The sequence below is a fragment of the Sorex araneus genome, chromosome X, assembly GCF_027595985.1.
Source record: "Sorex araneus isolate mSorAra2 chromosome X, mSorAra2.pri, whole genome shotgun sequence".
Taxonomy (NCBI): Eukaryota; Metazoa; Chordata; class Mammalia; order Eulipotyphla; family Soricidae; genus Sorex; species Sorex araneus.
The window spans coordinates 195,569,757-195,594,364 of NC_073313.1; the positions used below are offsets into that span (position 1 = coordinate 195,569,757).

Here is a 24,608-nt window from a genome sequence, read left to right on the forward strand (position 1 = left end):
ATACCTTAATTTTGTTTTAGAAAACATTACTGTGAAAGCACTAATATTCATACTTTCCTCACTAGAATGTCATAGTTTTTTGAGACATATAAAGAAAAATTGTCAAATGAAGCAGAGTAGGAATTTATATCCTCTGAAGTCACCGATTTAAATACGCTTTTGTGAAAGCAGTGCCAAATGATTCGAATGAACTTCCTCTTATTTGCCATAATAATCTTAAGTGTACTAAGTGCATTATGGATACTCAGTTTAAGTGTCAATTAGTGGCATTAAGTGTTCATTTAAATATAGCTAGATATATTATATATATTTGCTAGTTTTATATTCAGTGTATCTAAGACTTTGAAAATATATGTACTTTTGTATATTATTGCTTAGGGATGAAATCCTAAATGACAAGTGTGTCTTTAGTTTAAAATTTATATTATCTAGAATAGAGTATGATTCATGCTAAATTAGTACTAAATATTGGCCAAATAAATAAGTTGTTATATGCATTTGGGAACACTAACACATGCTTTAGGGTAACAAAAATCTCTGATGTTTTTCTGGCAGAATAAACACCAGTAATTGAATTATTATATATCAGTATTATTACATATCAGAATAAATATCAGTAATTGATTGTTAATTACTGATATTCCCCTGTTCTGTAAAGATATTCCCCTGTTCTGTAAAGATACTAAAGTGAAAGAAAAGATGAATTAAAATCTACAAACTTGAGACATATCAAATAAAACATATATACATAATTGCTTTTACTTTTTATTATTATATATGAAACCAATAAAAGGGATGATACAATTATATAATAGGGTTCAAGAACTCAAAAAGTCTAGTTTACCGTGCATGGGCTAAGCATTGAACTTGATCCTCAAGGACCTACATACTGGTTTTCCCTGAACACTTCCAGGAATGGCTCTAGAGGCTACTCAAGCTCCAGCTGGGTGGCACAGGCCAGGATGATCATTATCATCATTACTATACAATACAGTGTTAGATATCCTAGCCATGACAATTATGTAAGAAAGGAAAACAGCAGGGATTTAAGATTTTTTTAAAAAAATGTTAAGACACGTACAGTCTTCTCAGTGCACCTGCCCATCTAAGCCATTGGCCATGTAGCATTACCTGCAGCTGCCAGACTCATTGCCACAAGGAACCTGATAGTGATGTGGAATACGAGAGAAAAAGGAGAGGCCAAGATAGTCAAGAAGGAACAGTTCTTTGAGGACTCCTGTGGCATCGACAAAAAGAATGTGTAAAATGTGAACTGAGCACAGCATCCCATAGCAGTCTTGATGAAAACATTTGCTGGAGGAAACAGTCATCATTTCAGGGAGACTCAACTCTGCAGAACACAGAACTTCAGAGAAGTTTAGAGCTAAGAATTGTTTCCCCTGTGTTTGGGAAGAAAGAAACTGAAGAGAAAAGACACTGGCAAGCCTGTACTAGGTATAAAACACCAGGAAAGGATGGGAGGATGCTGAATGCAAAGGACTTAGAGAGCATCAACACTAAGTTGAAAGCGGACTTTAGTCTTGTGTTGAGCCCAGCATAGTTGGCTGCTTCACCTGATGTGAGCTGGAACTAATATTCCCCAGGTTAGTTCTACCAGTAGGTGCTATCTTAGCTCAGTCCTCACAGTTTGCTGCCTGAGCTGACCTGTCCCTGTTCCACACAACAGATTCATGCTAGGATGATGAGTGCTAATTCTTTTTAAAAAAACAGAATTCAGTTTTGCACTTGAACTCACTGATTTGTAGAGTGTCAGGACTTGTTAGCCCAAAGTGTACAGCCATATATGGCCAACTGGGAGCAGCTGTATCTGAGGTGAGTCTTATCTTCACCCAGGAGGGGTCCCAGACTCAGCTCTGCCCCGTTGGGTCCACAGTCTTGGCTCCACCCCAAAGGCTGGCAGCCTTAGCTCAGCCCTGCCAGAGTAATGGTCTCTGAACCACTCTCTAGGGTCAAGCTGCAGTATACTCTTATAGAGTTGTAGCTGCAGTGGGCTCAGAACCAAAGGACGTTTCCCTAGTGCAGGTGCACCAGACTTAACCTCCAATCTAAACGAGAGGACTCCCAGTATAAAGACTCCACAGAGATTAGGTTTTGTGACATCACCCACTGTCTTCAAAAAGATACTGGGGTCTGGCAGTACCTGGCAGATATAGATGCAGATATCCCCAGGCTGCAGCTGGGAGAGGCATCCTGAAGGCCACAAATAGGAGCTGTCATCCTAGAGAACACAGCAAGTAGCAAACAACCCAGAAATGAGTGCCAACTTTCAGCTGTGGTTCAGAGTAGTTATTCCCAAACTGGTATGGGCAAATGCAAAAATCTCCTGTAGTCGTGAAGATCAGTTCTCTGAATTCAGTACATGTGTTAACAACTCCAGTTATTGCCCAAGTCAGTTGGAGTGTAATGCTACATCAATTGCCAGGTACCAGCAACTGTGAACCTTGGGGCAGAGGCCAGGTCTCTTAGACATTGGTGTAATAGCAGCTATAGGGTCTGAGTGCCACTAATTCCCTGATGGAATAATCGAGAAAGAAATACTAGCTGAGAACTTCCCAAGTCTGGGGAAGGAAAGCTGTATACTGATTCAGGAGACCCGAGGAGTGGCAGACAAACCCAAACCGAACAATATTAGGACACGTTATAATTAAAATTGCACAGACCAGAGTCAGACTCCTTTAGTAGCAAAGGAGAGAAGCAGAGTGTTACATACAAGGGAAAAAACAAAATTCATAACAGATTTTTTTTTGGTGGTAGTGTTAGACCACACCCAGCAATGCTTAGGGCCTACTCCTATCTCTGTGATCAAGAATTTCCTTTAGCAGTGCTCAGGGGACCCTATCCTATGCCAGAAATTGAACAAGAATTGGCCATGAGCAAGGAAAGTGCTTTTACCTCTGTGCTATCTGTACAGTCCCCCCAAATAATAGAGAATAAAAAATAAACATAGATCAATTAAATATTAATATCCTGTTATTAAATAGATTTTATTAATATGAATTAATTTATAGCAGTCAAAAGTAGAAAATGGACAAAAGTTTATTTTCAATAAATAAAAGCTAAAACTAGATATCCACTTGGAAAAGAATGGAACTGGAGCACTGTTTCATACCATTGTTTAGAAACACACAAAATATTGTTTTAGGGGCCAGGCAGTATAATGAGTAAGGTGCTTGTTTTGCACATAGCAGACCTAGATTTGATCCCTGAGACCTACCAGGACTAATCCCTGAGCTCAGTGTCAGGAGTAAGTCCCAAACCAGACGTGCACCCCTGGCTTAACTGTGCTTCTGATTCCTCACCTTTAGCAGGGATAAATATATCTACCTTCCAGAACTCTTGGGAGGAGTATATAAAGTAAAGTATATTTATTTAACTAGCACTAAGATAGAATTCCCAGGTACTGTTTTAAGCCCTTTAGCAACATGTAACTCATTTAATCTTCATAGTTATATGAAGTAAACAGTACATGAAGAAACATGACATAAAAATTTGTAAAAATCTCCAGGCTAAATAAGTGTCAGAACTGTATACAAAAATAGGTCTGTTTTTAGAACTTTTCATTGTTTTTTAAATTTGTAGTTTAGGTAACATGGTTATAATAGTGTTGACTTTCATGGTTGTGATAAGCAAAATTGCTACATCTTTACTACCATCAAAGTGTTCAAGGCGTTCCACCACTTCAGACTTTTTTTTATCTATCACTCTGCTTTTTCTCAGGGACATTAGTGTGTCCTATTGATAGGGAGAATTTAATAAAGGAAAGCTATTTATAGCTATAATGATGGCTAAAATTTATTTTTGTTGTTTCTGTTATGAAGACAGAAGAATCACATTCATTTCTAATTGGAACATCTAACCAGAGATTAGTGTCTTTTTTTTGCTTTTTGGGTCACACCCGGTGATGCTCAGGAGTTACCCCTGGCTCTGCACTCAGGAATTACTCCTGGCGGTGCTCAGGGGACCATATGGGATGCTGGGAATTGAATCTGGGTTGGCCGTGTGCAAGGCAAACGCCCTACCCACTGTGCTATCGATCCAGCCCCGAGATTAGTGTCTTAAACACAAATTTGATGAATAGTTTTGGTATTGTAAAGGAAAATAAATAATTGAGAAAATCTAGGAAGTTATCTAGCAAAAGTGTTATACATGCATTTTTCCTTGTCCTCATTTTCTATTTAACTCTAGTTCTATTTGTTTTATATTTGAGGTATTTTATTCTCTATCTCTGTATACATTGAAATTTGAGAGAACTAAAAAAATGATGAGCACGAAATTTTGCTGTTGTGGCTGTTATTTCATCTTGGTCTTTCTTATATCTAAAGGGACATATAAATAAAGTAGTCCTTCAGATCTTTAATCACACTAAGTATTTGTATAATAAAATCACTTTGCATAAAAGTTGTTATGAAGAATAAAAGAAGTAGTTGGAAAATTACATAGATATCACATAGAAATACAATGTACATAACTTCAATGATTCCCGCCCCCTATTATTGGTACTTATGTCTCCTATTTGTCTAGAATATGTGAAGATAGTATATTAGTAAATATGTAAGGATTTTATATAGCATATGGAGACATATGGGAAGGATATAAGTATATATAACTTGTATATGATATAATAAAATGTTATATATAATATGATATTTAAATGAGAACCATTAACTGAAAAATTCAAGTATTGCACAACTCAAGAATTTTTTCTTATTAAGGGTATTTAAAAACTCATATTAACTGTTTATTTTTATTTGTTTATGTCCTTCAATCTCTTGGATCAGTATTATTCCTTCTTGCATCTCAGATACCCCTTTTGGAATAATTTTATTATTTTGATGTAGACACTAAGTAATTCTTTCATGAAAGTCAATTTGGTGATAGATTCTTTTCATCTGAAATATCATTTATGAATGACAGCTTAGCTGAGTATATACTTCTAGACTACAAATTATTTCTTTTCAGGATGCTGTAGGTATTATTTTACTGTCTTCTGGCTTTTCACCTGGTGTTTTGAAAAAAGAGTTATTCTGCCTTTCACATGATATGTGTAGGTGTGAATTGTCTTTTTGTGTGATTCATCATAATTCCTGAATTTTAGGATTCAGATATCCCATTAGTTCCGGGGGGGTGGGGGACATTTCTTTTATTTTCAAATAGTACCTCTTGCGCATTCTGTCCATTCTTTTGGGGGGGATAGAGAGATGCACCGCTGGCAGAGCTCCGAGCTTAACTCCTGGTACTACACTCAGGAATCATTCTTGGCTGTGTGGAGGGATGGGAGCTGAGGAATGAACACATTTTGGTAACCTGCAAGGCAAATGTCCTGTTGTTTATACTATGTCTCCGGCCCATTCACTCCATTCTTATCTATTAGAATTCAGTTAGGTATATTTTAGGCATATTTTAGGCTTTCTCATTTTATCCCCCCATTCAAAATAATTATCTGTTTTCATTTTAAATTCATAATTTCATTTTTTATTCTGTGGAATATTTTTTCTGATATTTTTTCTTGAGTTCCCAAATTCTGTTTGTCAAGCCTTTTTTTCTTCCTCCCAGAAAGTTTTAAATTTAAGAATTAAACATTGGAGCTGGAGCGATAGCACAGTGGGTAGGGCATTTTCCTTGCATATAGCCGACCCAGTTTGGATTCCTAGGATCCCATATGATCCCCCGAGTACTGCCAGGAGTAATTCCGGAGTGCATGAGGCAGGAGTAACCCCTGTGCAAAGCCAGATGTGCAAAAAAGCAAAAAAAAAGAATTAAACACTTACAAAATTTTACAATGAGATAAGTAATTATTATTTTATTTCTAAAAGTCTAACTTTTTAAGTGGATGGGCATGAAAAGTTTCATGCTGAGTGAAATGAGTCAGAAAGAGAGAGACAGACATAGAAAGATTGCACTCATCTATGGTATATAGAATAACAGAGTGGGAGACTAACACCCAAGAACTGTAGAAATAAGTACCAGGAGGTTGACTCCATGGCTTCGAGGCTGGCCTCACGTTCCGGGGAAAGGTCAACTCAGAGAAGCGATCACCAACTACATTGTAGTCGAAGGTCATGTGGGGGAAGAGAGTTGCGGGCTGAATGAGGGCTAGAGACGGAGCACAGCGGCCACTCAACACCTTTATTGCAAACCACAACAGCTAATTAGAGAGAGAAAACAGAAGGGAATGCCTTGCCACAGTGGCAGGGTGGGGTGGGGGGGAGATGGGATTGGGGAGGGTGGGAGGGACACTGGGTTTACGGGTGGTGGAGAATGGGCACTGGTGAAGGGATGGGTTCCCGAACTTTGTATGAGGGAAATATAAGCACAAAAGTGTATAAATCTGTAACTGTACCCTCACGGTGATTCTCTAATTAAAAATAAATAAATTAAAAAAAAATAAATAAAAGTCTAACTTTTTTTTTTTAAATCAGTATTTTCAATTCTCTCCCAAATTTTCGAAGGAAATTTCTCTTTGTGAATTTGTATTGCAAAGAAAATCCATCAGTGGAATAGCAAATTAATATCAAGTCTGTCTTGCTCTGTGCTCCAATGCTTTTTACATTATTCAAGTAAAAAGGTTCTTGTCATGATACATAAGGCCAAAGTACTGCTTTACCCCTTATCTACCTAGTCAAGATATCTAGCTAAGATTTTCTTTTGAAAATCACCTCGTGTCCCTTTTAATGGATTTTATTGACTTTTTTAGCTAAAAACAATAATCTTTATGGAAATACCTATATGAATTTCTTTCACAATATCACATATGTTTTACTTAACATACAGTCTATAAGCTTCTGAAGAGAAAGAATCATGTTTACTTGAGTGAAAAGATATTTGTAGAAGAAAAACAAATGAGTGGATGATCTCACTCATCAGTGGAATAGAGAGAGACAAAACAAGGGACTAGCCAGTGTTGAACAATGATAGTCCTTGATATTGGATTACAAATATGATGACCATTTGGGGGACGAGTGGAGGAAATGAAAGTTGAACTAAAGGTGACACAAGGAGAATATAGGCCGTCATGGGTACTTTGGTGGTGGTGTGGTGCTGTAACTTTGTATATCAATATCATAAACTTTAGCATTATTATAGCCATATTACCTAAACTCTAATGTAATGTTTGAAAAAAGGGGCTGGAGAGATAGTAGAGTGGGTAGAGCCTTGTATCCCCGACACAGAGTATGATCGATCCCCTGAGCCCTGCCAGGAGATTGATTCCTGATTCGAAAGCTAGGAGTAAACCCTGAAGCATTCCTGAGTTTGGCCCCCAAACAAACAAAAAAACACTTAGAGAAGAAAACATGTCTAGTTTATGTTTTGTTGTTCTAATAATAAAAATAATACAAATGAAACAATGATGAAAAAACATTTACAGAGAACTTAATACTTTGGCAATTAGAGAACTTTATATATATATTATTATGACACATGAGACACAGAGATATTCATACAGTTAGAAACTAATTGAAATGGAACTTAAATCCAGGTGGCCCTTCTTTAGAATTAAGTATCTATGCCACACATCCTTTTTGTTGTCCTCGTAAGTAGATGCACCAGAAGCACATAGCCTACCATAAAGAACTTGAGCAAGAACTTAGGCTTGATCATCAGATAAGCTTGTGGCAGTTTGTGGCAGCTGTTTGGGGAAGGACAGTAGGGTAAAGGAAGGAAAGCTTATAAGAGGAGTCATATAGGCCATGTTGGAGCAAGCAACATGAAGAAAGTAAAGTGCATGAAACAGCTGTATGGAAATCTAGGAGCAGTTTTATATTTTGAACTTAAAGTGGGATTCATATGCAGGATTGAGGCTCTAGAAGGATTTGGAAGGATAATGTAGGAATCAAATCCAGAATTTAAAGCCATAATCAAATCTGGAGGACTCAGACAGTAAACACATGAGCTCTCAATTATGCAGGTATCACTTCCATTTATATTTAATTTTGACTAATTAAGACTGTTCTTAACTCCCCAAACACTTTTCATTTTTGATCTATCAATTGTTAATAATTTAGGAAAATTTGTAGGTCACAGTATCAGTAATAAGTACAAAAAATCTTCATGTAACATCATGGCTAAATTTTTGGAAAATGTAGATGAAAAAATGTATAATGAAAACAGGTCTTCAACTTCAGCTACCATTGGGTTTCATTTTTCTTCATCAATATTTAAACATTGAGAACCTTATGTAAAATATTCTGTGGTGAAATTAACCCTGCATAGGAAATAGCTTAGCATTAAAAGACTTTTTTCCCAAGTCTTAAACTCTGAAACCTGATTCAAGCCTATTTAGTTTTAAACAGATGCTCTTCTGGGCTAGAAAGATAGTACAGTGGTTGGGGTGTTTGTCTTGCTTGTAACTGACCTGGATTTGGTCCCCAGCTTCACATATGGTGCCTGAGAAATGCCAGGAGTGATCCCTGAATGCAGAGTCAAGAGTAAGCCCTGAGCACTTCCAGGTGTGGCCCCCAAGCCAAACCAAATTGAAACAAAACCAACCCTCCCCAAATCAAAAACTAGTAACCAGATACTCTTCTCTGACCTCATTGCGTGACCCCCCCACAATTGGTTTTAAAGTTCGTGTGGGTGAAGTTTTTCAAGCAAATGAGATGAGAGAAATACTAACTTTTTTTTATAATGAAAAGTTTATACTTTCTTAGCTCATTCTTATAATAGAGGATTTTACTCTTCAATTCTGTCTCAGTTCTATTTTTTCTTATATGTGTAAAGATGAAATAACACATTTACTCTGCATAAGTAAATGAAACCTAATTTTCACCTCCCCAATTAGATTCTTTAGAAAGGAACTCAACTGCTTCCCTTTTAAAAATGCATGGGGTGGGAGTTGGATCTGGGGAGCTATAAAAGCATGCACCTGACCCTGGTTAGACCCCAAGCACTCTCAGCACCCTGCGTACACCCCCAAGATTACTGGATGTGGACCCAATTGCATTCAAGCACCACTTCAGTAGCCATAGTTTCCCTCAGCCCAACAGAGCTTGAATAACATCGTGTTCTGGGGCTGTTGCATTAAAGTGATGGACCAATTGACAGAAGATCATCATTAGGGCTCCTGGACCCCTGAACCTTGCTTTGGAAAGCTCCCACAAAAATACGTGGGAAAGGAGACAGTATGACTTAATAATACTCTAGAATAAATATTTTTCATATCATTAATATAATATAAAAGATAGGTTAATTTATAATGCCATATTATAGTTCAATTTCTCTAGTAGATATCAACATTTAAATATAAAATATTAATTCAAATATAATTTTCATTATAATTATAGAATTTATTTCAAGTTTCAAAGCAATGTGATAGCAAAAATAGATGGATTGATTAATTTTAAGAGAATATATGCTGGGGTTGAGTGATAGTGCAGTGGGTAGGGTGTTTGCCTTGAATGCTGCTGGGTTTGATCTCTAGCATATTGTTTGAGTCCTTCGTGGAGTTATTCCTGAATTCAGAGCCAGGAGTAATCCCTGAACACTGCCAGTGTGGCACAAAAAACAGAGGGGTGAGAGAGAGAGAGAGAGAGGTTTAATTTCAATTTATCTGGTATTTATTACACTTTCATGTTAAATTTATCTTTGAATGCTTTTACAGCTATTGTGTATTTTAATATAGTACAATGCAATTAGAGATAAATGGTTGTCCTTTTTATATTTGTATCATACTTTGGCTTGCATGGTAAGGAAAGATTTGTATGCATTCAGAGTAAATAAAGATGCCTATGCTTACTATTAACATCCAATCTAAATATTAAGAAGACCAGCAAATTAAGATTTTGCCATTATGTAGTAAAATGGAAAGAACGCATCACTACAGTAAGCTAGGAATGGCTATTATTAAAGATATCTTGAAAGGTGGCAGTCACTGTCACTGTCATCCCGTTGCTCATCGATTTGTTCGAGCAGGTACCTGTAACATCTCTCATGTGAGACTTATTGTTACTGTTTTTGGCATATCCAATACGCCACGGGTAACTTGCCAAGCTCTACCGAGTGGGGCGATACTTTTGGTAGCTTTCCTGGCTCTCCGAGAGGGGCGGAGGAATCGAAAACGGGTCTGCTGCGTGCAAGGTGAACATCCTACCGCTGTGCTATCACTCCAGCCCATAAAAAGTGGTTAGAAAGGTGGCAGTAAAGACATTATTAAAGACCAGTGTTCTTCAACCTTTTACCATCTGCAGGCCAACACCTATACATGTTTTACATATATATATGTTTAGCATTGAATGAAGGGTAGCAAAAATGGGGAAAGAGACTCAATCATCAAAAAAAACTACCCACCCATGGGCTGGCAGTTATAACCAACGTAATCGGTGGTTTTCACCTTTCTACACCTGTATACTGGTGGTTGAGGATCCTATTGTAGACTATGAGTCCTACAAGTCAGAACATGCTTGATTAAATGATTGGTGAAGTGAATAAAATCAACCTCCTTAGTTTACTGTGAAGTATTATTACTGAGAATTTATCAGCTTAGATAGAACCTTTGGAAATAAACACAAACTAGCTCTCTGTTCCTATTTATAAAATGCATGCTTCTATATATTTATACTCCTGCTCTGGGCCCAGCCAAAAGCCTTACCCCACTGTGCTATCTTTCTGGCCCATATGTTTGCAATCTTAAATTTAAAATTCTTGAAACTAAAAGAAGAGGAGGTAGACAATCAGCAGAAATGCTTCAAGGTATCTACTCTCAGTGGCAAAAGACAGCATTGAAATACAGTGATTTATCAACAAACATAATGTAGTAGCTACGGAAGTATTAAAAAAGAAGAAAATTCCAGGAATTATTTGGATAATATGGGATTTACATGACAAATGATAGCTCTAAATCAAAGATTTCCAAATTCACTTGGCCTCTCAATTTAACCCGAAGCCACTAGCTTCCTCCCTGGACTGTGCCAGCAGCCTGCACAAGGCAGGCAGTACTGCCTACTTCAGGGAACACTGTTCCAGATGCAACACTAGAACAAGTCAATGGACACAAACATTAAAATCAAAGTAAAATTCAAATGTAGGCATAAGGGATATTTTGTTTAGAAACCACGCCTGGAGATGCTCAGGAATCACTCCTGACGTGGCTCAGAGGACCATATGTGGTGTGAGGGACAGAACCTAGATTGGTCACGTGCAAGGCAAGTGCCTTACCTGTTGGACTATTGCTCCAGCCCCAGCACAAAGGATTTTTAGAGCTAAAAAGCTAAAAAGAAATGCTGCATACTGGCATTTTTAAATTTTGATACTGCTAGCTGAATACTTGCTGAATTAGTGGCCATAGAGAATCTTTAATTATAAGACTATAATTATATAATTATAGTCATAATTATATAAATTTTAATTATAAGATTATAATCTATGTAATTTGTGACATGTGAAAACTCTAGGAATGTTTGTGGTTAAAATGTACCCTAAGTTTTATAGGGTGCTAAAAGAAGCTATTATAAACATGTGGAAGTGATTTAAGGGGTGTCTAAATGGTGAAAACAGTCAGCCGCAATGTAGAACACTTCAGCTGCCTGCACTTCACTGCAATAATGCTAATTAGAACCTGCAGACAGCTCAGTGTGCTCTCCCAGCCCCCAGCCACCCCCTGCCCCCCCGCACACACACAAAAGATTACAGATAGCACAGTGAACAACCTCTTGCTTTTTCTATTATCTATCTATCTATCTATCTATCTATCTATCTATCTATCTATCTATCTATCTATCTATCTATCATCTATCTACCTATCTATCTATCATCTATCTATTCTCTCTGACATTTGACAGTTACTCACTAACATTATGTTTACAAGTATTTGACAATTAGATCCTTCTTATCTCATGTCTGAAATAAGAGCACTTCTCTACATAATTATATAATAACAGCAATTGCCATTTTCTAGTATGGATGTAGTAAATATTTCACGTTTTCCTGTCTTTCATAATTTTTTAGATTCCAGGCCCTTGCATTTCATCATCATGTTTTTTTTCTAGTTTATTTCAAACTAGAAAGGTTCATACCAGCCATACTGTCTTTCATGACCTTGACATTGTTCAACAGGATTGAATCCTGCATGATTTTTTCCGCTGCTCTAGCAGCTAAAGCTAAAGTTTCAGAGTTGTGACAAAGGAATTGAAATACAGCAGAAACTTTTCTTATCTTCTCTAGGTTTTGAGGGTCAACATGATTGTAGTCAGTTTTTTGTTTTTTGTTTTTTGTTTTTTGCTTTTTGGGTCACACTTGGCGATGCACAGGGGCTAGTCCTGGCTCTGCACTCAGGAATTACTCCTGGAGCTGCTCAGGGGACCATTTGGGATGCTGGGAATCGAACCTGGGTCGACCGCGTGCAAGGCAAACGCCCTACCCGCTGTGCTATCGCTCCAGCCCCCAATTATAGTCAGTTTTATAAATATTATGGTATTGGGAATATATTATCAATAGTGGTTTGCTTACAAATTGAGAATTTAAAGCTATCCATGGAAATACTATAGAAATTTTGTCTTTTTGCTTTATGTTATCAGTTTATTTATTTTTCTGGGTTTTAAAGGAATTTTTTAATTGAGGGGCACCTTTTTAGAAGAGCATGGGACCCAAAGGCTACCCTTGATGATACTTGGTTGGGCTGAGCAGTCCTAGTGGGTGCTGTCTGGTGCTGCCTCTTCTTGTTGCTGTGGCCACACCCTTCGTGGTGCCAGGGCCCTGCGCAGGCCAGAATGTGCTCCCGCTCTTCATTCTGTCTTCTCATTCAGCCTTCCTGGCATTTAAAAAAAAATTGTTTTTTTAAATCTTCAAATTCAAGAGCCTGGCAAGCTCCCTGTGGTGTATTCGATATGCCAAATACAGTAACAATAACAGTCTCATTCCCCTGACCTTGAAAAGAGCCTCCAATCATTGAGTAAGGAGAGGCTGCTAAAATCTCAGGTTTGGGATGAATGGAGACGTTACTGTTGCCCACTCGAGTAACGAGATGACAGTGACAGTGATATACAGTGATATATTTATACTAATCCTTAAATCAATATCAGAGAACTTTTCATTCATATTAATAAGCATATTCATCCAAAATTTGCAAAACTGTCTTTAAATTTTTTTGTTAAATCACCATGATACACAGTTACAACGTTGTTCATGATGCTGCTTCAATCATACAGTATTCCAACACCTGACTCTCCACCAATGTATTTTTCCCATCATCAAAGTCCCCAATTTCCCTTTCTCTCTCTTTCTTCCTCTCCTGCCCCCATCTCTACATTGCTTTCTCTCTCTCTTTCTCTGTCCCTCTCTTTGGGCATTATGGCTTTTAATACAGGTACTGAAAGGTTATGTGTATCCCTTTACATACTCCTAGCACTCAATTCTTGTCCGGAGTTATCACTTCCAATTACCATTGGCATAGTGATCTGTTCTCTATCCTAACCATCCTTTCCATCCCACTTGTGGCAAGCTTCTAACTGGGCCAGTCCTTCAGGCCCTCGTTTCTACTTTCCTTGAGTAATAGTCTCATTATGTGAGAAACAGTCTTTAAATGAATGAACAGGTAATGTCTTCATGTTTCCTCTAGAATAAAAATAGATATATTAAAACTTTCCTTGAGCTATGGGTAATAATCTTTTTTAAAAAAGTTTTTTGGCTACATCCAACAGTGTGCAGGGCTTATTCCTGGCACTGTACTGAGGGATCACTTCTAGCTTGGCTTGGAGGACCATATGGGGCTCTGGGGATCAGACTTGGCTTAGCTGCATGCAAGGCAAATGTCCCGCACCCTGTACCATTGCTCCAGCTCCAAAGTGTAATAATATTCTTTATGAGTATTAAATAATTTCATTTTATCAGTTACTTTTTTTACTTTTAAAGACATTAATTTTTTTAATTAATTGTTTTCAAAATTTTTTTCAAAAATTAAGCATTTTTATATTATTGAGAGTTTTTTTGATGATTGGGTCTCTTTCCCCATTTTTGCTACCCTTCATTCAATGCTAAACATATATGTATGTAAAACATGTATAGTTATTTTCTAAAGACATGTTCATAGGTTGCCATTTTGACTGTATGACCAGCTCCATAAAAATCTGATGTTACAAATCTTTAGTAATTAAAATTAATTCTGTCATATCAGGAGACAGTTGAAAAAGTTCATGAAGTGAATACTTTCAGTATTGTGGGCAGGATAAAATGAAATCAAGAAGTTAGTGAAATTCCAGGGAACTGCACTAGTTAGAAATGTTTGCTATTTGTAGGCCTAATGGAGTGAGGTATGTTAGCAGTTAATAAAAACTAACGAGGTATGGGCCACAGAGATCATACAGAGCTTAAGGCAAGTGCCTTGTATGCAACTGACCCTCATTGATATTGGATAGTCCCTTGAGCACCTCCAGGAGAACCTCTGAGCTCAGAGGCAATAGTATGCCCTGAGCACCACTGAGAATTTCTCTCACGCATCCTCCCCATGCTCACTGCCCCGCCCCAACACACAAAACCAACAAAACTAATAAGGTAAATATCTGTGGAAGAATCACGACAACATATTTGGCCTTTGATAGAAAAGTAGTTATTTTTATACTGTGGCCTAAAAGGGTCCATGTTTTTCTCCTTCCACTCTTTAGTCCTATGTTATCTGTCTAGGGCTCAATTCAAATACAAGTTAAAAGACAAAAGTCCTTGCTGATGCAATTCATACAGACATGAGCACGGTAGACAAGCATAGAAAGCAAATCATAAGGTCTAGTACAGTTACAGCACAATGTACCATCCTTACATCTAACAACAAGGTCATTTTTTATAAAGTTGATAAAAACAAACCTGGGGGAAACAAATTCTTAATTGAAAAGACTGTTTTTTCTTATATGAATTCATTCTCAAATGAGATGATAATTATCAAAAAGACATAATAAAAAAATCCTGTTCACAAGATTACTACCAGGTCTGCTTTGAAATCTAGAAAAATGTGTTTCATTGTAGCAAGAACTATGGTAAATCAGAAAAAAACATTTAAAATATCACACCAATGTATACTTCTTAGATTTTTAAAAAAAATTTAAAACTGAAATAACATTGGTTTAGAAGACTGTAAATTTTTGTAAGTTTTAGGGGGACAATGTTACCATAGCACACCCACCACCAAAGTTCCATTATCCGTCCTCTACAGTCTGTTAAACCCCTCTGATATTTCTGCTGCCTATCCCCATCCAACATTAGTTAGAATACATTTTTACATATTCATGGAGAGCTTAATGATATTCACAGACAAGTATAAAAGGAATTTTTACATTTTTATTAGACTATTTTAACATTTAAATGTATAGGCCCATATTAATCACTTTCATGAGTGAGTGTACAGTTCGAGGTCATTTGAGACGTGAGAATTAAGCAGAAAACTGCTCAAGAGAGGACTTGCTCTTGATCTCTGTTGATCATTTGATAAAAATAGCAACAGCAAAACTCTTCCTTTTGAAAAATGTAGTTGGAGGTAAATATGTTCCCAGTTTATGTTTATATGAATTTTGATTCAAAATACAAATGTCTCGATGCTTAAGAGTAATAAAATTAAAGAAAATTATAGAATGCATCAATCACATGAAATTTGTTTTTAAAATAGCTAAATACAAATTTAATTTAGCAATAAGCATGTCTTAACCAGACAATATCATAGATGGTACTGTTTTTTATTTCTTGGAAAAGAAGAAAATATCTATATATATTTCAGTGCAAGTAGTTAGAGAAAGCCATTACTTTTCTGGTGAAAGTAGAAGAAAGTGAGACTATAAAAGATGCATATCTATTCATCTTTTATTCTTAAGTTTAAAATAATAGAAGCATCAACATGAAACTATTCATTTACAAAGTAATGAGTTATGCTTTTGGTAAGATGTAAATATGCATACCAGTTTGGGAACAATTGATCATGCAGTTTTTAATATGAGAGTCTCCCAAATCATAAACAAAATATTTCCATTTATATAGGATTTGTCTGATTTCCTTTTTTAAATTTAGGCAGCATGATTTTCAGGACTGCTCATAATAAGGTTTTAGGTGTACAGTGTTGCTGCATCCACATCTGGAGTGCCAACATCTCTCGAGCACTGTCCCTAGGACCCCTCTTACCATTCCCCAAGCTCCTTCAGTAAACTCACTCAATATAGGTACGAGTTTAGGCATAAAAAGTATCTTTAGATATATAAGCAATTTGTACATAGAGATAGATATGTATGCAATCTTGGTATAAATTTTGATCTCTTCATTTTACTACATTTGTATTAGTAAGTGTTAAGCATTGATTCATCAATCCCTTTATCTTGAATAATGTCCATCTCTGACTCAAATAACTTTTTAAAATTTGAATTCTGTGTTTTCTTAAATAAATGTTATTATCCTGGCTTTTTAAAGAAAAAACCAAATTATTTAAGATAAGATTTCTCTGTGAATTATTCTTGGTTTGCCCCAGAACCTTAGTCCAGCTTCTTAATTTGTTGGTCACAACCTGATATTTGATATGGGATTTCTTAACAGAAAATTGGGAGGTCATGAAAAAAGAAAGGGGGGCAACGGAGCTTTCTGATCATGCAGTGACCTAACTTTAATTCAAAATCAGCTGCATAATGAGTCAAGATATTTCTGGCAGCTCTCATTCATGTTGCATTTCTCTAGCAAAAAGGGGTTGATCATTAAGTTGAAAGTTGAAGAAGCCCTGGTCTGTAACAATACTTTTCGAATTGGAGGACACAAATTATATTTTTAGTTTTGAAATAAATGTAATGGACAGTGTCTAGAGTTTAAAATGAAAAAGAATGTCTTAGAACATAAGATATCAGTGCATTGTTTATATGAGGGTAAATAATGGTTTATGAAAATTTTGTTTTGAATACAAACATATATGTATGTCTGTTGAAATATATTGTAAAAAAATCAACTCTATTTACTGGAGTAAACTTTCTTATCAGTACTTACCAAATTATATAGAAATGGCTAATTTCTAAACTTCCGAGACTGTTTCGAGAGTCAAACTGTTTCTGTATTTCTGCCCTCAGAGTCTTAATTTGCTATTAAGTGAATAATAAATATGAAAAGTGTAATTTATTAATGTACATGATATTAAGTAAATCTAAAGAGAACAGTGGCATAAATGAAATACAAATGCATATTACTTGAATGATTGGAGTTGTTCCATAGACTTGCACCTGCTATTAATGTTTCTCTGTTCCCTTCATTACACTTATATTTGTCTGTAGTTAGGAGAAAGGAAAATATTCTGTTAAAAATCTAGAACAATATTGAAATTATCTTTTGAACTAAAATCAAAATTGAGAAAAACCTTCACATATAGGTATTAATTTCTTTTATCCCTGGAATTTTTATTCAGTAAGATAATACATTTGATGTTTCTATGGCATATCCAGAAAGTATTTAGAGTATCATGTAAATAAACCTCAAAATGAGTCAGTTACACAAATTCATACTCTAGTGTTTAGTTCTTTGTTATTTCAAGGAAACTTTAAAATTAGACCCTTTCAACTAATGACATACAGTTAATACACCATTTCCTGTTTAGATTCCATTTCTCTTTGCAAAAATTTATTTTATATCAATACAAACATAGGTTTGATAGGATTATGTTTTGATGCTTTGAATAAGTATAGATTTTTTTATAAAACTTGAAAAATTTGAAAAGTTGAATGTTTTTTAAAACTTGATGAATTACTTTATAGGGGAAGCATTTTGAAGGCTATAGATAGCTTTTTATTTTGCTTTGAGAAAGCCATTACTTATGAGATAGGGTGGAATAATGCTCCTTCTGAGACACATGACTTAGCATTCTTCTGAGCAGCATACTACAGAAAAGAGATGCTTTATACTGGGATGTACATTTGACTATGTAATCTAAAGTATTATGTAATACTTTATAGACTAAGTACTCTATATTCGATTTTTAATTGTATCAAGAACAAAATAAGTAGAAATTTGTATTTATCTAGCTCAGGAAAATTACACAAATCCATGTTTAGTTGTTTTATTGCTATTATTGACAAGAGATTTTTAAAACTTTGCCAAACACAGCAGTGTTGGTTTCTGACTCTTATCTTCATTTTCATTTAATTTTTTTCATTAAAAATGAAGGTGCTATACCTCTAAACATTTTTTGCCTCTAAGTTGAACATTTTACCCTTAACCTTTCTCAGTACATGTCAGAAATACATATTCTTTTACTAGATGTTGTATGTGAAGAATATGGAGGTTGATCATTCTAGGTTGAAAAATGCCTGTAACATGGTAATTGCCAGTACTGATTTGTAAAGATAGAGGAAAAATATTTATCAACATCATGTTCAGGAATTTAAAAGTTGTAAGGAAGAAACAGACTTTTATAAAAGTTTTAAAATGATTATAAACTAGATTAGGCTGAGAAATGGATTTGGAATATTCTTTTCGAACAACTTATTTACCTCATCATTTCACCTTTTGTGATATGCTTCATTCACTTTTAAGATTATTTTTACACCCACCAGTCTGCTTCTTTGAGGGGTACTTTACATATTTCTATACATGTGTATGATTATGGATTTGGGTGATTTGGGTTGAAGGGTTTTGATGATGGTAAGTGGACACTGGTGAAATGATTGATATTGAAACATTGTATGCCTGAAACCCAATCATGAATAACTTTTTAACTTCACGGTGACTAAATAAAAATTTTGAAAAGGTAATTTTTTACATAAGTGCAATTAGGCAAAATTTGTAAATAATCAGTGTTTGATAAAATATAAAAAACATTTTATATTTTTCCATGGTTAAATTTTGTTATATTAACATCTACACCCATTATTTTTATGAGTATCAAAATCAGTAAGCATATTATTTGGAACCTGTACATGTAAAATATTCAAAAGATTGAGTCTCTGCCTAGCCATTATTAAAATAAAAATATGTATGAAAACTAAGTGAAAGCTTAATTCACATGCTTGAAAATTCTAATTTAGTATGAATAAAATGCACTATGCTGAAGGAAAGTAAGTATAGCTGTAGTTTACCTTTTAATTGCTACTAATTGCATTCAAGAGATTAGATCTCCCAACCTCATTTTTAATGGCAGTGGAATGATTTCACAGTGCCATGCCATTGCTGGTGATAGCACTAATGATTTTCATATTTTCCTTGTAGAGTTCAAAGTGCCATCTTGCTAACAAGAATTCTTTATGAAAGATGTAAATATATGTTACTAAATTGACAGGATAACTATTTGTTTTGTTTTTTTTTTCATCTCACTTCCAAATAGTGCCAACTGGAATATTGCCTTGATTTCATAGAAAATCGAATGGCATTTGTTCTTTGAATAAGTTGGACAAATTAATTTTAGTTTTCTCCCTTTTAAAATAGCACTTGATACTCAAGTAGAATACTCATGAACTGAATTGACACTTTAAAACACTAGATAATTTTAAAGTTTATTTTCTGAGATTAGACTTTACATTATGATTTACTAGTTAATTAATGTTTATTAGTTATCTTGCTTGACTATTCATTTTTCTACCCATTCTACAGAGAAATGATGAAGAGGCAGTTGTGGATAGAGGTGGAACTCGTTCTATTCTTAAAACACATTTTGAGAAAGAAGATTTAGAAGGTAAGGCATATTTCCCTCCATTGGGATATCTTTTGTTATGCTTCCAATAAAAGAATTTATATTAAATTACTTCAGAGACTACAAAAACTTCTTCACAGGAAGTATGAAGTTTGTTACAATGTGTAAGGTTGAAAAGTAGACAGGGTAATAGTGGTGATGGTTGTAGGGGTGGATATATTGTTTTTGTACAGTCTGGAATGCCAGTAGGTAGATCTTTAAATCATGAAAAGTATTCATGTAAACAAATACCAACTGACTGCTATATTCCAAGCACCATGTTGTGTCCCACTTCCTTAATAATATTTACTTCAAGAAATTACAATCAATTAGGGACTTAAAAAAACAATCGTGACTAATCAGCATATCAAGAATAAACTAGTTTATGCTGTCAGAATGGTTGTCACTGGAAATGAGCTTAAGTAAATATACTTCTTAAAAAATTATAATAGATATGAAAGAGAAATGATGGTACCATCTATCTGTATTCATAGCAAAAGGAAGAAAATTAGGTATTCAATAGGAAAGCAGTATGGTCTAGTATTTATTTTAAAGGCTTTGAAACCAAACATGTAGGGTTAGGGTTAGAACTAGTGACATAGTTCGCTTTAGGGTTGGGACAAGGTAAGGATTAGTATTACATTTAGGGCCTGAATTTGTATGAGGGGTTCATTTGGGTTAGAGTTCAAATATCACTCCTATCCTTATTTTCTAATGCATTTTTCAGTCAGTTGTTAGTTTCTCTACACCTCAGTTTTCTCAGATTCTAAAATTAGGATAACAATTGAAAATATTTGCTAATTTCTCTATATTCTCTAAAGGTTTTCATGAGAATTAAAAGAAACCCACCTGTATTCACTAAACATACAAAACCAAAACAAAACATGAACTATGTTTTAAAAATATACTAATCCCAAAGAAAACAGATTTTGGACTTAAGCTTATAATGAATAACCCAGCTGTGGAGCAAACAAAGAATAAATAGATCTACCATTCTTTTCTTTTTTTTTATCCTTTGACATTTCTTTATTACATACCCTTTATAGTGATAGACACAGAGGGAAAAAAATCCTGTTCCTCAGAGGAAGAAAAAAAAATTCACAGATTTTTGATATATTATTAGCAAAATAAAATTAGAAAGGGCCATACAATAAGTTGAATATGTTGATCCAAACAGAGTAAGCATCGTTCGTAATGCTGGTACACTAGGAACCCCTCAATGATTCTAACAGGAAGTGTTTTTTTTTAGTTTATAACCTTTTATTTATTTTTTAAAAATTTATTTATTTTTTAATTAGTGACTCACGGTGAGGGTACAGTTACAGATTCACACATTTTCGTGTTTGTTTTTCCCTCATGCAACGTTTAAGAGCCCATCCCTCCACCAGTGTTCATTCTCCACCACCCATGAACCCAGTATCCCTCCCAACCCCCAGTCCCATCCCCCCACCCCACCCCTCCTCTGTAACAGGGCATTCCAATTTGATATCTCTCTTTCCTTTTGGGTGTTGTGGTTCCAAATAAGGGTATTGAGTGGTCATCCTGTTCAGTCTCTAGTCTACTTTCAGCACGCATCTCCCTTCCTGCGCAGGATCTCCAATCATATATTACTTGGTGTTCCCCTCTCTCTCTGGGATGACTTTCCCCCAGCGTGTGAGGCCAGCTTCCAAGCTATGGAGCCAACCTCCTTGTATTATATACTACTATTCTTGGGTATTAGTCTCCTACTCTGTTGTTCTATATTCCACAGATGAGTGCAATCTTTCTATGTCTGTCCCTCTCTTTCTGGCACAAAATAGTGCATGGACAATGTAGTTGATGTGATGTTTCAGAAAAAAAAAAGAGGTAGCAAAATATAAGGTGGGTAAGTGCAAGAGTTCCAGTTAGCAAGGTAATATTCATGAGGGTAATAGGGGTCTAGTTTATTTATCCTTTTGAGTTTTAGAATAAAGCTTGAGTTAAACTTTTAAAGTGCTACCTGGAAAAAAAAAGTGCTACTTGGTACTGTAGATAAAGCTCATGAGTGTATGCTTAAATGAAATGGACTTGGGAATTGCTATTGAAGACAAAATGCATCCTTTAATCAAGATTTTAGGTTTTATTTATTTTTGTTTATTTTTGTTTGTTTTGGGCTGTACCAGACAATACTTGGGTGTTACTCTAGACTTTGCACTCAGAAATCACTCCTGGGTTTGAGGGATCATATGGGGTGCCAGGAATCAAACACGGTTTAACTGCATGCAAGGCAAGCACCCTACCTGCTGTACTATGGCTCTGGCCTAAGATTTTAAATTTTAAAATTACTGGTTCTCTAGACTTAGGTGCATTTACTTAGCTAATAGAATTGCGGTAGAATTTAATAACATGAGTACAGCTTGTAGAAATGTCAGGTGGTTAAAAATAGCTGTGAAATCTCTGGTGCAATAATTTAATGGAAAATGATCACCCAGCCATTGCTAATAGGTTGGTATACTATATTAGTTAGTTTACTGGTTATATAATCACATATATTGCGCATTCTGATGGATGACATGCAAAACAGTACACTGTTCTCTCTCCAAATCCACTTAAAAAAACATTTATCTTACACAATTCTCTTCTTTTATTATATAAATTCAAGAGCATATAATTGCATGATACCATTCACCTCCTTTTAAAATGTTTTATTTTTATGTCAAATTTTAGTTTCATAACATAGGTATAATGTTGGTACTTGATGTAAAAAGTTACAGCAAATGACCCCAAATCCCAGTCTACCATTCCTATGTTGCTTCTAACTTAGCTTTTTAAAAACAGGGACCACAACCAACACCTGGACCTGACCCATCTTTGGGGCCACCAGAAGCACACACAGTGGTGCTGGGGGGAATTATGATGCTGGTATTGGACTCAGGGGCCTTGCAGATGCTCTCCCCTTAGCGTTAGGTCCATAGCCCTTATGTGCTGTTTTTATTTTTACTCATGCAATCAGTAAATTATTTGACTTTTTCAGCATGTCTTTTTATCACTCCTTCCATTTTCTTCTTATTTCCTCTGCTCTACTTTGTTCCCTCTCTCTATATCGTGTTATGTCCTTCCCACATTTCACCCTTAATATTATGAAAGTGTTCTTTTGCTTACTTTAGTACAAGTGTTGCAAGAGTACTAGACTAACCACAAGATTTTTACTTTTTATTTTTATTTATTTATTTTTTAATAAGTGCGTCATCGTGAGGGTACAGTTACAAATTTACCCATCTTCATGCTTGTGTTTCCCTCATATAATGTTCGAGAACCCATCCCTCCACCAGTGTCCATTCTCCACCACCAATGAACCCAGTATCCCTCCCACCCTCCAATCCTGTCCCCCCCCCCCCACCCCGCCTCTGTGACAGGGTATTCCATTTTGTTCTCTCTCCTTTTGGGTGTTGTGGCTTTCGATAGGGGTATTGAGTGGCCATCATGTTCAGTCTCTAGTCTACTTTCAGCACACATCTCTCTTCTTGCGTGGGATCCCCAACCACATTTTGCTTGGTGTTCCCTTCTCTATCTGGGCTGCCTTTCCCCCAGCATGTGAGGCCAGCTTCCAAGCCATGGAGCCAACCTCCTTGTATTATATACTACTATTCTTGGGTGTTAGTCTCCTACTCTGTTATTTTATATTCCACAGATGAGTGCAATCTTTCTATGTCTGTCCCTCTCTTTCTGACTCATTTCATTTAGCATGATACTTTCCATGTTGGTCTACTTATGTGCAAGGTTCATGACTTCATCTTTTCTAACAGCTGCATAGTATTCCATTGCATAGATGTACTAAAGTTTCTTTAACCAGTCATCTGTTCTCGGGCACTCGGGTTTTTTCCAGATTCTGCCTATTATAAACAGTGCCGCAATGAACACACAAGTACAGATGTCATTTCGACCATATTTTTTTGTTTCTCCGGGATATATTCCCAGAAGTGGTATTGCTGGATCAAATGAAAGCTCAATTTCTAATTTTTTGAGAAGTGTCCATATTGGTTTCCAAAAAGGCTGAACCAGTCAGCATTCCCACCAGCAGTGTAGAAGGGTCTCTTTCTCCCCACATCCTCTCCAACAGTGGTTGCATTTGTTCTTTTGGATGTGTGCTATTCTCTGTGGTGTGAGGTGGTATCTCATAGTTGTTTTGATCTGCATCTCCCTAATGATTAGTGATGCAGAGCATTTTTTCATGTGCCTTTTGGCCATTATATCTCTTCCTTAGAAAAGTTTCTGTTCATTTCTTTGTCCCATTTTCTGATGGGGTGGATGTTTTCTTCTTGTAGAGTTCAACCAGTGCTTTATATATCCTTGATACCAACCCCTTATCAGATGGGTATTGGGTGAATATCCTTTCCCATTCTGTAGATTGTCTTTGTATTTTGGTTACTGTATCTTTTTGTGGTGCAGAAGCTTCTTAGTTTAATATAGTCCTATTTGTTTATCTCTGTTTCCACCTTGACCACAAGATTTTTAAAACAATTTTTAAAAATTGAATCACTATGAATTACAAAATTGCAAAGTTATTCATGATTGAGTTTTAGGTGGAGATGTTTCTAACCCCAATCCTTTCACTAGTATCCACTTCCCTCCATCAGTGTCCCATTTCCCTCCTGCCCCCAGGCCTTTCTCTGTGACAGAAACTTTTTCCTTTTTGTATCCCCCCCATCCCCTTTTTGGCACTGTGGTTTGTTATTGGTGGGTATCATGTATGTCACCTTTTAGCACCTGGTCCTGGTCCAGAGTGAACACTTCCCTCTTCGTTGTTGTAGTGGTCCCCTTCCTGATCAGAGAACTATAGAATAATAGAGAAGAAAAACAGTCTGAGATTTACTGATTTTTATTTTTGTTCTGCCACATCTGTGTGGGATTAGTACTGTCAAAGTATATTATTACAAAAAGAGAAGAGTGTCAGTACCCTTGAAATTCTTTCTTCTATCCTACTTCTGGACTGGAGCAACAGCACAGCAGGTAGGGCATTTGCCTTGCA

General features: G+C 35.9%; 1 protein-coding gene across 8 annotated transcripts in view; it reads left to right on the forward strand.

The window, feature by feature from the left end:
- Window positions 1-24,608, forward strand: part of SLC4A10 (solute carrier family 4 member 10) — a 277,439-nt gene that overhangs the window by 78,346 nt on the left and 174,485 nt on the right. For all 8 annotated transcript variants that reach the window (XM_055119947.1, XM_055119950.1, XM_055119952.1 and 5 more), the window contains one exon: window positions 19,543-19,624. In XM_055119947.1, the coding sequence (XP_054975922.1) occupies window positions 19,543-19,624 (82 nt within the window). The remainder of the gene's footprint in view (window positions 1-19,542; window positions 19,625-24,608) is intronic.